Below are 12,688 nucleotides of genomic sequence, written 5' to 3'. Positions count from 1 at the left end.
TGTTTCATTACGCTGGCCAAGTCGACATGTCATGCACACTAGCTATACACCATCAAGTTTACTGGACGTCGCTTCAAGTCGGTCTACAGGAATATGGCTTATCACCGTGTGGGTTCGCATGTGCCTCACTAGATGGTTATTTCTTGCACATTTGTAACTACATAACTGACATGAGAAAGGTTTTATTCCAGTGTGTGTTCTCATGTGCGCCACTAGATGGCTACTTTGAGCACATTTGTAACTACATAACTCACATAAGAAAGGTTTTATACCAGTGTGGGTTCTCATATGCATCACTAGATGGGCATTTCGTGCACATTTGTAATCGCATACCTTACAGGAATATGGCTTTTCACCAGTGTGTGTTCTCATGTGCGTCACTAGATGGCTATTTTGTGCACATTTGTAACTACATAATTCACATGAGATAGGTTTTATACCAGTGTGGGTTCTCATGTGCGCCACTAGATCGCTATTTTGTACACCTTTGTAATCGCATATGTTACAGGAGTATGGCTTGTCACCAGTGTGTGTTCTCATGTGCGTCACTAGATGGCTATTTTGTGCACATTTGTAACTACATAACTCACATGAGATAGGTTTTATACCAGTGTGGGTTCTCATGTGCGCCACAAGATCGCTATTTTGTACACCTTTGTAATCGCATATCTTACAGGAGTATGGCTTGTCACCAGTGTGTGTTCTCATATGCGTCACTAGATTGCTATTTTGTGCACATTTGTAACTACATAACTTACACAAGAAAGGTTTTATACCAGTGTGAGTTCTCATGTGCGTCACTAGATTGCTATTTTGAGCACATTTGTAACTACACAACTCACATGAGAAAGGTTTTATACCAGTGTGGGTTCTCATATGCGTCACTAGATGGGCATTTCGTGCACATTTGTAATCGCATACCTTACAGGAATATGGCTTTTCACCAGTGTGGATTCTCATGTGCGTCACTAGATTGCTTTTTTTTGCACATTTGTAATTACATAACTCACATGACAAAGGTTTTATACCAGTGTGGGTTCTCATGTGCGCCACTAGATCGCTATTTTGTGCACATTTGTAATCGCATACCTTACAGGAATATGGCTTTTCACCAGTGTGGGTTCTCATGTGCGCCACTAGATCGCTATTTTGTGCACATTTGTAATCGCATATCTTACACGAGGAGGGTTTTATACCAGTGTGTGTTCTCATATGCTGCTTCAAAACACTTTGACATTTACATGTGTACTGGCACATCTTGCAATTGATCCATCTTACTTCAGTGTGAGTCTTTATGTGTTTAACTAAGTTTCTTTTTCGTATACACACTTTTCGACAAATATCACAGATAAACCTGCTTACTTCAGTGTGTGAACTGTTTTGCGACGAAGATTGTACATTAACAACATTTTTCAAACAATCAGCTTCACTTTGTACAGTTTTTGATACAATTACTTTTACTGTTTCATTGCCTGGTTCAACATATTCTGTTGTAGGGACTTCATTCTGAATGTTTTGACTTACAGACGACCTAACAGTGTTTTCCTCACTTGGTATAACTTTCTTAGAGAAAATATCATATAGTTTGACAAAACAATCTGTTAATCTTTCATATCGGCAACTGGCGGTTGTATCGGCTTCTTCAGTTGACGGTGCTTTTATTTCGTTACTTGTTGCGGGAAGAGGAGCAACTGAAACAAAACTTTTTGTCTCATTCCTTGTTTATAAATGTTCAAAATGTAAAATGATAAATAATGCTGAATCTTACCCAAGGTCTGAGCAGAATGTGCAGAAGGGCTGGGGCCTGCCTGCCTGTGAAATAATCAGAATGTATCCAGAGCGTCTTTGACATCCGAGGAAAGTGAAGTACCCTAGTGATACAGTGGTACCCATGAGACGGGGAAAGAAACAAGGGCTAGCAGCAAAGACGTTGGGAGGACGAGTTGAAACTAACAGTACCTTCAGTATAAAATTTACTTCTCAACAATTTTAATAGTATTCAAGATTCGATACAAAATAGTGTCAAAGTAAAATGGTCCTAAAGATTTAAAGTCAAAAATTCAGTACCATTGATTATAATTTCGCAACGTTACCGCTTGGAGTGCTGACTGTAAATATATGAACAAACTTGAGCATTAATACAAGGCAATTAAGGGCCCTTTTACTTTAATGCTAAAGTTTTTCGACTCTCAAATACTGTCAATGTTGGTGAGAAGTAAAATCTTTTTTTTTTTTTTCCTTAAATCTGGCTTTACTCTGATTAGCCAATGTCAAGTTTGTGATATTTTCAAGTTATTGAATTTATACAAGTATGGACTCCGTCTGCGCCGGCGCTCGCCGACATACGCGCGGCGCCCCTTTAGAGCGCTTCCCAGTCAGTTCCACCACCAAAAAACACCAACTAACACAAAAACCAGCCACTCTTAACAAAAAAAAAAAAAAAAAACACTCCAAACAAGCACAGCACGCGCGCCAGTAAACGCCATCGCAGACGAAGTCCAAAGTAAAATCTTATACTGAGGGTACAGCTGGTCCATTCTGGAGAAGGCCGGCACAGGAGCGAAAGCACTGGCGAGAGTTGGAGGAGGCCTTTGCCGCGAGGCACTTAAGAGTTTCAAAACAAAGCAGCTATCGCTGCTAGTGGTCGTCTCCTCCTTAATTCGGGAAGTTGGGGGTTTGATCCCGGACACCTCAATTTTTTCGGAGATGTGTGTGTTTTTAGCTTGCTTTAATGGTGAAGGAAAACATCGTGAGCAGACCAACATGCCTGAGAGTTCCCCATAATATACGCTCAAAGGTGTTTGAAGTCTGCCAATCCACACTTGGCCAACGTGCTGACTATGGCTAAACACCTCATTCTGAGAGGAGACCCATGCTCACTAGTGAAGTGGGGATGGGTTGACAATATTCTGAACTAAACGCTATTTTTATCTAGAGTGTAATGGGAAGGGAAGCCACTAGCCCGCATGTAGCTGTACAGGATATAGCAAGTTAGGCAGAAAGAAAAGCATATAGTGCTTTCTGATACTAGCATGAGTGTATTCTTACTGTTAGGTACTTGAACTATACATTATTGATACTGGTGGGTATACTGACTTGTTCTCAGTGAGGAGTGAAGAGTGTGAAGAGCTAGAGCTCACAGCTGTATGAGGCTTGCATACTTGTGACGTCTCACATTCACCATCACCGTCACTGTTCTGCTAAATACAAAAAAAAATGTGCCTGTAACCTTAACGCACAATGAACTTTCCAGTGAACATTCCATAAAATTATTATCGATGTCACTAAATGCATAGCTCGCCGCGAAAGGCAGAAAAATACTGTCTGTGCCCTTTAGATTGTTTTTAGGTCATGTCAATCAATGATATAATATGTCGAGTAACTGTTTGGTCTATGGACATATTCCTACGTCAGCCGTTCGCCAGTTTTTCGTTTATATTTCTTTGTGCTATACATCGAAACTTTGGATTCTGATTACCCTTGCATATGAAGATCTGGTTAGACAGCTGGATACCGATGGTTAGACCGATTGACATGACCTAAAAAAACAATCTAAAGAGCACAGACAGTATTTTTCTGCCTTTCACGGCGAGCTATGCATTCAGAGACATCTATGATAATTTTATGGAACATTCACTGGAAAGTTCCTCATTGAAGAATAACTGGACGCGAGGGAATCCATTAAGGTTCCGTATCTCTGGCGAAAATAAGCAATCCTTGTAGGATCACTTCGTTGTCTGTCTGTCTGTCTGTTGTATCTGTCAAGATACATCAAGGGAATCACAACCTACAGGGTACTTCCCGTTGACCTAGAATCATAAAATGTGGCATGTAACAATGTCTTAAAACTTATGGCACTAAATATTTGGTACCACCTCAATAAAAGATGGCAACCTCAAACCTCTAATTAGTGGCCATTTTCAGCACAAGTGACGTACAGTACAACCAAATTAATAATGCGCATGCAGATCTTCCCTAATTGTCGTATTCCGAATCATTGAATCGTAAGAGCCCTAAACAATGCACTTGCATTTTGCACCTTGTTATAAACAAATAGGAGTCAATATCATGTGTATCATACAACCGTTGCCGAACAGTGACGAAGATTTCTATGCGCATTATTAATTTGGTTGTACTGTATGAACGTAACTTCCTTCCAATAAAAAGATATGAATTACTCTCAAGCAACCTCTCAAGTCACGCCTAAAGAAATTTGGCTTCAAAGATTCATTCCCCTTCACTAATGAACAAGTTATTATACAAACTTATCAAGTTGATGAAAGTTCTTAACAGTGCAGTAGGTACTATCTCACCTCGGCACTTGTATGTCGCATGTATGCCTGTTTCATCTTGAGAGCTTTGTAAAGATCTTCATCCATTGCTTTTTCTTCCATCATAATGCTATAATCAGATATGTTTTCATCGTTACAAGTTACAAACACATCTTTGACAGTGTCTGCAATATTGTAATCTTCATTTATCACTCCTGTGTCCTCATCAACTGACATAGGGTCATCACTTCCTTCAGTTTTCACTAGAACTTGGTGGCCTGTTTCCTCTAATTCGGTTTGTTTGTCTTCTGAGGGCTGTTCTAATATGTATAAGTTGCAGTGGTCAGGTCCTAGCGTTGTCACCACCATATTACTCTTTAATTGGTGTTTCGTGCTATTTAACATTTCGATATGTTGTCTTGTTATCTGTAAAGAGACAAGTAAAATCAATGTGTACAGTACAAGGACATATAAACAACAGTTTATTACAAATAAGTTCATAATATGCATTAAGTACTCACTAATTCATGTTTGTTAATTAAGTCCATCATCAGTGCACGAGCTCTCAAGCTCTTTTCTCTAAATCTACTAAAGTTAGTCAATCTCTGAGCACATTGTACACAAAGTGTTTGTTTTAGGTTTCCTTGATCACACAACTGAAACAATACATAGTTAAAATAATTGAACATTCCTTAAATAATCCTTGTTTATTCCTACACTGCACTGGTATCAGATTTATCAAAAGCATTTGACAGTGTTCAGTGTGGTAGGTAGAATTTAGGGAATTAACTTTAAAATAAGTAGTTTTACCCTGTGCATGTATATCTTATTTTCTACAGAAAACCTAAAATATTTAGACAATTTATTTATATTAATTCACTAATTCTATGGTATAGTGTTAAATTTCATACATTTCTCTGGAACATTCAGGAATTCTACCCAATGACTAAGAAATGCTTTCAATGGTTAACAACAGTTAACAATAAGAAATAATATGAAAAAACTTACAGGATGTCCTGTTAACTTTTCATATGCTTTATCTAATTTATATTTGTTCATTAGCAACAGCTTGCTGTCAGTGTCAAGGCATATCATGCAAATCTGTAAATATACTACTAGTTACTTCTACACTTCAGATTCCAAACAATGCTGCAACAGGTTTTGTAGACAAGTAAAGGTTACAGTAACTAGAAAAGAGCTGATAACTTTCAAACGGCTGAACCGAATTTCTTGGACTAAGGCTAAGAACACTCTCGATAAAGCCACCTTTCAAACAAAAAAAAACTAAATTAAAATCGGTTCATTAGTTTAGGAGCTACAATGCCACAGACAGATACACAGATACACTTATAATACCCCTCTTTTTGGGTTGGGGGTTAAAAAGATAAATTCAGACCCAATATGTCTTAGTTTTCCTTCTTTAGCCACATCTGATCTGAGTGAGTTCATCGTCATAATGATTATCCCTCACCAGCCCACTACTGAGCACAGGTCTCCTCTCTCTAAGGAGAATGAGAGGGGTTTAGATGTAGTCAGCCTACATAACACGACATTATGAGTTACCTGCACCATGGAAGGAATTGCACCAGTACGAATTTGCCTTAAACCACTTTCTGTTTCATAAATGTCATCATTTAGAAAATGCTGCGAGCAGACCACCGCAGAGTCTGGTAGATTGTCTTGTTTGCCGAGAGCTTTGAGCCAAGTAGCACGGAGATGCATTTTACTGGGGAAACTGGAAATCACCTTTCATGTTAAGTATACATAACAAACCTGTACCATAGTGATTTATATTTTACACAGTAGAACCACCTCAATACTCATATTTTATACAACAAATAAGTAACTATTCCAAACTAATATTATAAATCTGAAAGTGAGTCTGTCAGTCTGTCTGCTAGATCTTCATGGTCCATCTGTTAAACAGATTTTAACAAAACTGAGATATCATTCCAGGGAAAAACATTGGCTACTTTAAATCATAGAAAAATCAAACTGTTAACACTGGATATTTAAAAACATAAATCAACGCGGCGAAGTTAAGGGCATCTTCTAGTCAGTTATATTTCAAGGACCTACACACACACACACACACATTTATAACTCCTTGAAAGCTCTTGCTTTGCTGCAAGTGGGCTGCAGGACAGTGTTTCAATGACCACCAGCGCCACTAGCTGATCTGTACTGACTAGTTGACTCCTGTTCAGACTGGCTCAGACCAGCAACTGAACTGACTGAGACAATAAATAGTTTGACAAGTGAGAACTCTGCTAAGGTTATGACCTTTTAACTAAGAGGGCGTTAACTCAAATACACTCACCCATGAAAACTAATTCCTTCTGCCTCTGATTTAGATATATTGTCCGAAGCATTTTGGCAGAAAGGCACACAGCACCGCATTTTCAATGCTTGTTTGGCCTTGAATTACAACCCTCAACAAATCATCGGAGCCGAAGAGCATCGACCAGAAAATAAGATTGAGAGGCAACTGGTAAACTAACTTAGCACTTAGTAGGTACCTAATAAAGCATCGACCAGAAATATAAGTAAAGTAAATAACTAGTTTAGTATGTACCTAATAACTAATTTTCTTTCTAACATAGGGATTATATTCTCTTTTGCTTTCTAACAAAGCACAGATCACTATATACCAGTCTAACAAAGAATTCAAAGAGCACAGACCAATAACATATAGGATATGATTCAAAGAGTATAGTCACTAAGAGAATATGTTTGATTTTTAAAACTGGTTTTACGGCTCTGGGTTCTAGCTCTTTTAAACCCGGTAGAATATGTTTGATTTCTAAAATCACAGAGTAAGTAAATTAATTAATAGCCAGAGACGTGCTACCTAAACATGATTGTGCACTTCAGCTTTAATTCCCTGCAAAAATAAATTCTATTGCATTAGCATAAAGTCCAATTTCTAATACAATTATGCTAAGCGGAAAAACGAGCCGAGCGAGAGGTCTATAAATTGGAGTGTGTCACTGTCTAATGGATTGCAAGCATAAAAAAATATTTTCTATGGTACGAATTATGATGTGGCTCACAAAGTTCTTATTCATTGTTTATTTAATTTCAAACAACAAGATTACTTTCTTTTGTTTTCGCAGTAATTTTCATACTGATATCTTTATTTTATAATGTCATTAAAATATCATTTAGTTTAAAAAGTATTATAAATATTTTTTTAAATTAATAGGATGACAACACTGGGTGTCAAGCAAAACAATATGGCGAACATTCTGTACTATACTATACAGAAGTAGTAAGGTAACCATAATTTGATTGTTTAATGGAAGTGTTTTTTTCTGTTTATCGATAGATTTCTCAAAAATGAAGACTTAAGGCAAAAATGGATCGCTGTCGTTCCAGGAAATATCACCAAATATTCGGCAGTTTGCGGAATGCATTTTAAAGCGGAAGATTTTGCTACGGCTTCGTGTGCACTGAATTTTTTTTAAAAAGAAACGCTGTACCATCAATTTTCCCAAAAGCATGCCTTGCTTACGAACTTCCTAAAGCACCAGATTATACAAAATAATTTTACTTACCTATATTATAGGTACCCATACTTAACATGACTGGTACTTTTTCGCAGAAATTATTCTGAGAAGAGACCCGTGCTCAGTAGTGAGCGGCGATGGGTTATCAGGATGATTCATTCTCTCCTATTCTCATATAATCCGTCAAATGTCTTACATTATCAAATCGTGTTGTCACCCTAATAGAAAGGGACACACTCCAATTAATCTCAATAGGCTCGTTTTTGGTGTCTCAGTGCACAATCTTGTTTAGGTAGCATGTCTCTGTTAATAGCATATATATCATGTTATTGGCCTTTGTTTGTTGTTGGTTTAACGCCTTTGTTTTATTCTGATACAAGTTGGCACTTCAGTGCTGTTTCACCTGGAGGTAAGTGATGATGCAGTCTAAGATCGAAGCTTGTAACAGCAGTTTCATCAGCATCACCGAAACGCTACTCGCTTGACGTCCCGACTTTGCCGGTAGTGCGATAACTAGCCACGGCCGGAGCCTCCACCCAGCTCAGACTTGAGACAATTTAGACATTATAAATTCCCATATTGCCTCTGCCGGGAATCAAACCCGGGTCCTCCAACTTATTACACACGTATCATTTCCAGTGCTTATTACTGCGCCAGGGATATACCTAAGTTTGCCTTTGCCGATAGGGTTGCAATCAGGCACGGCCAGTCTTCCACCGGAACAGACCGAAGCCAATTTCGCAACTCTACATCCCCAAGTTACCCCAGTGGGTAATCGTGCCAAATAAACCACAGCGCTTACCACTACACCGGGAGCTCGTCAAACCTTTACAAAACAAGGATAGGTTAGGTAAGGACTACCTAAAGAATATATTAAAAATAATACACAGGTTCAATTGTTATACTTTAATTTCCATGACACATATAATAAAAAGAATACATAACTTTAAGAGCGTTGAAGCATGAGCTTGGAACACAAGTTTAGGTATTTACCCGAGGTTCTTTGTTTGTTTCCGTGAACGGACGTACCCAGCGCAGTTTAGTTTATAACAAACCGTTTTGATCCTAGACGATTTTCAAACAGATTATTTTTTCAATATTTTTAAGTATGTGGTGTTAGTTTGTCGTTTTTTTCAAAACAATGATGTTTTTTAAAACAGTGTATTGTCTTTATAGATTAAGTACGAGTGAATAAAACTTATAATTGTAGTCAGTACTTAATACTAATCTTTTATATACTTGTGTAAGTATAAGAGAGTCAAGAAATTATACAAAATTCAACTTTCCTTATACATATTTACGAAAATGTGGTTCCCTTATCATGCACAGTATAAATAGTTACACCTACTATAATAATTTTCACACATATATTTATAAAGGCTAAAATAAATGTGAAATCCGTCTAAAATTTAAACAGTCTTAAATATTTAATTTGCAATATTATCAAAAATATAATGCAATGCTAATACTCATAAAGACATTGAGCATTTTTTATTTATTTATGGTCCTTTACAATCTTTTCAAATTTTATTGTTAGTACTAAATCGTACTTACCGTAAGCACAAGACAATGGACAGTACAATGAAAGGGATTAACAGGTACAAAAATGCAGATGTTACACTTGAGTAGGTATTTATTCATCAAAAATAAGTGCATTGCTACACGAGTAAGGTAGGGATACAAAAACAAAATAAGATAAAGTTCAAAACTAAAAGTACAAAAACCCACCTACTACTTTTAAAGACTTCACCGCAGATGATTGATTTATATTTGAATATGTATAAATTATTATATACATGTATTCGAAATTTTCATAGTAACTGCTATGATTTGATATCAAACTCGATCCATCTATTTCAAGTTTATTTTTTCTCGATATACATTTCTTTTTCATGTCATGTGTAGGTAAACCAATTTCAATATACTTTTTGGGTTTTGTAGGTTATATCTCTTACATTCATTTTGATTATGATAAGTTCTTTTATGACATATCGGAAAATTTTATGACATATGACAATATAGCCTCTAACACACGGAATGGTAAAGCGAAGCCAAAGAGAGATCTCATTTATCAAAATTTAATGTGCAGTTTGGCAGAAATAAGTGAATCGATGAGCCAATAAACAAACAAATACGCAACACAACACGTGACAGGTTGTGATGGCAATCAGAGTGAGGACGCCCTGCACACCCACACAATCCCTGGGCTAATCCGGTGCGGGATAGCGCGGGTGACGTGCGGGTGTGCAGAACGTCCCCCGCCTCATACCTCGATTGCCATCTCGACCTGTCACGTACTATACATAGCTCCCGAAAACTCAGTCCTCTCTTAGTTACATACTATAATATTATAAATGCGAAAGTGTGTCTGTCTGTCTGTCTGTCTGTCTGCTACGCTTTCACGGCTCAACCGCTGAACCGATTTTGATGAAATTTGGTACCAACTTAGGATATTTTCCGGGAAAGGACATAGGTTACTTTTTATCCCGGAAAAACAAACAGTTCCCCCGGGATAGCACGCTGTGTTTCACGCATTTGTCGTTCAATAACGCCGCAACAGAGCTACGGTTTGACGGCATTTTTTGCACAGACATAATTGAAGACATAACAAGTGATACAGAATACTTTTTTTCCAAAATAAACAAACAGTTCCCAAGGGACAGCACGCTATTTTTCACGCATTTGTCCTACAATAACGCCGCAACAGAGCTACGGATTGACGGCATTTTTTTGCGTAAACATAGTTGAAGACCTTGCAAGTGATATATGCTACTTTTTCCAGAAAAAACAAACAGTTCCCACGGGATAGCATACTATTTTCTCGTATATTTGTCGTTCAATAACACCACAACAGAGCTATTTATTAACGTCAATTTTTTGCATTGACATAGTGGAGGATCTAAAAAGTGAAATAAGCAACTTTTCTCTCTAAAAATCAAACAGTTAAAAATATGGACACTTCCCGCGGGATAGCATACTATTTTTCACGCATTTGTCGTTCAATAATGCCATAACAGAGCTACGGATTGACGGCATTTTTTGCACAGACATAGTGAAGAATCTAAAAAGTGAAATAAGCTACTTTTCTCTCTAAAAACCAAACAGTTCCTGCAGGATAGCATGCTATCGTTCAGGCATTCGTCATTCAATAACGCCGCAACAGAGTTACGGATGGACGCTTTTTTTGCAAAGACATAGCTGAGAATCTAATCACACTAATATTATAAAGGAGAAAGTTTGTATGTGTGTGTGTATGTTTGTTACTCCTTCACGCAAAAACTACTGGACAGATTGGGGTGAAATTTAGAATGCAGATAGATTATACCATGGATTCGCACACAGGCTACTTTTTATCCCGGAAAATCAAAAAATTCCCACGGGAATTTTAAAAAACCTACATCCAAGTGAACGAATTCGCGGGTATCAGCTAGTCACATCACACTAATATTATAAAGGCGAAAGTTTGTATGTGAGTGTGTGTGTGTGTGTGTGTGTGTGTGTGTGTGTTTTTGTTACTCCTTCACGCAAAAACTACTAGGCGGATTGGGCTGAAATTTAGAATAGAGATAGATTATACTCTGGTTTAGCATATAGGCTACTTTTTATCCCGGAAAATCAAAGAGTTCCCACGGAATTTTTAAAAAACTACATCCACGCGAACGAAGTCGCGGGCATCAGCTAGTAAGTAATAAATGCAACTTTTTCTCCCGAAAAATATTATATGAACACTTCTCGCGGGAAAGCATACTATTTTTCACGCATTTGTCATTCAATAACGCCACAACAGAGCTATGAATTGACGTCATTTTTTTAGGGTTCAAGCAAAAACGGAACCCTTATAGGATCACTTTGTTGTCTGTCTGTCTGTCTTTCCGTCGTGTCTGTCAAGAAACCTATAGGGTACTTCCCGTTGACCTAGAATCATGAAATTTGGCAGGTAGGTAGGTCTTACAGCACAAGTACAGGAATAAATCTGAAAACTGCGAATTAAAAAAAAATGTTTCAATTTTCAAACTAAGGTAACTATACCAAGTGGGGTATCATATGAAAGGACTTTACCTGTACATTCTAAAACAGGTTTTTATTTATTTTTATGCATAATAGTTTTTGACTTATCGTGCAAAATGTTGGAAAAAATAGCCGAGTACGGAACTCTTAGTGCGCGAGTGTAACTCGCACTTGGCCGGTTGTTTTGCATAGACATAGTCGAGGAAAAAGTATTATAGACTACTTTTCCTTTCAAAAAAAACAAATAGTTCGCGCAGGATAGCATGCTAAAACACATGATAAAATAACTTAGGCATTGCATAAAATATTGTAACAAACCTCAATTATTATTAAAACCTTGAATCACGCGAGTGATGCCGCGGGTAAAAGCTAGTTTAAAAATAAAACCATCATAAAGATCTACGAGGGATGACCACGTGCAAATGATAGTAATTATCCTATTGTTTCAGGTGTTATGGTAGAGTGTACAATGTATACAACCAAAATCTAAATACAAAATACCGTACTAATGCTGTAAAAGACAATAAACTAATGCTATTATGCAAATGAAAAAAAAGAAATCATAATGGAATACAAGAAACCGCACTAATGCCATAAAAGGACGATGAATCATCAAAATTTTATTTAGCGGCTAGGACAAATAGCAAGGCTATTGGGATATAGCATTGTCAGCCGGTAATAACTGTAAAACTATAAGCCTTTAAGAATATTTGATTCTGAAAAATTATAATTCTAGTCAATAACTAATTATACAAAATTCAACTTTCAGTTTATTTAAAAACATGGTTTTCCTTATCACAAACGGTATAATGAAACCTTGAGTATTGAGTTTTACATATTTATAAAAGCTCTTGAAATAAATGTGAAACCCATGTAAAATTTAAACAGTTAAAAATTTAT

At 37.1% G+C, this 12,688-nt stretch overlaps 1 protein-coding gene across 4 annotated transcripts in view; it reads right to left on the bottom strand.

Moving 5' to 3' along the window:
• Positions 1-14: 14 nt before the first annotated feature.
• Positions 15-12,688, bottom strand: part of LOC123879614 (zinc finger protein 271-like) — a 36,710-nt gene continuing 24,036 nt past the window's right edge. Inside the window, exons 1-8 of one of the 4 annotated variants that reach the window (XM_045927405.1) lie at positions 6,592-6,689; positions 5,835-6,006; positions 5,280-5,372; positions 4,793-4,927; positions 4,314-4,697; positions 3,097-3,197; positions 1,769-1,812; positions 15-1,691 (exon numbers count right to left, since the gene is read on the bottom strand). In XM_045927405.1, coding sequence (XP_045783361.1) covers positions 43-1,691; positions 1,769-1,812; positions 3,097-3,197; positions 4,314-4,697; positions 4,793-4,927; positions 5,280-5,372; positions 5,835-6,006; positions 6,592-6,671 — 2,658 coding nt within the window. In that variant the 5' untranslated portion in view covers positions 6,672-6,689 and the 3' untranslated portion in view covers positions 15-42. Of the gene's footprint in view, positions 1,692-1,768; positions 1,813-3,096; positions 3,198-4,313; positions 4,698-4,792; positions 4,928-5,279; positions 5,373-5,834; positions 6,007-6,591; positions 6,911-12,688 lie in introns of those variants that run through there. The other 3 variants (XM_045927407.1, XM_045927404.1, XM_045927406.1) reach the window with 3 other exon arrangements.

This window comes from Maniola jurtina, chromosome 28 (genome assembly GCF_905333055.1).
Source record: "Maniola jurtina chromosome 28, ilManJurt1.1, whole genome shotgun sequence".
Taxonomy (NCBI): Eukaryota; Metazoa; Arthropoda; class Insecta; order Lepidoptera; family Nymphalidae; genus Maniola; species Maniola jurtina.
This window is presented reverse-complemented; position numbering and strand designations above follow the sequence as displayed.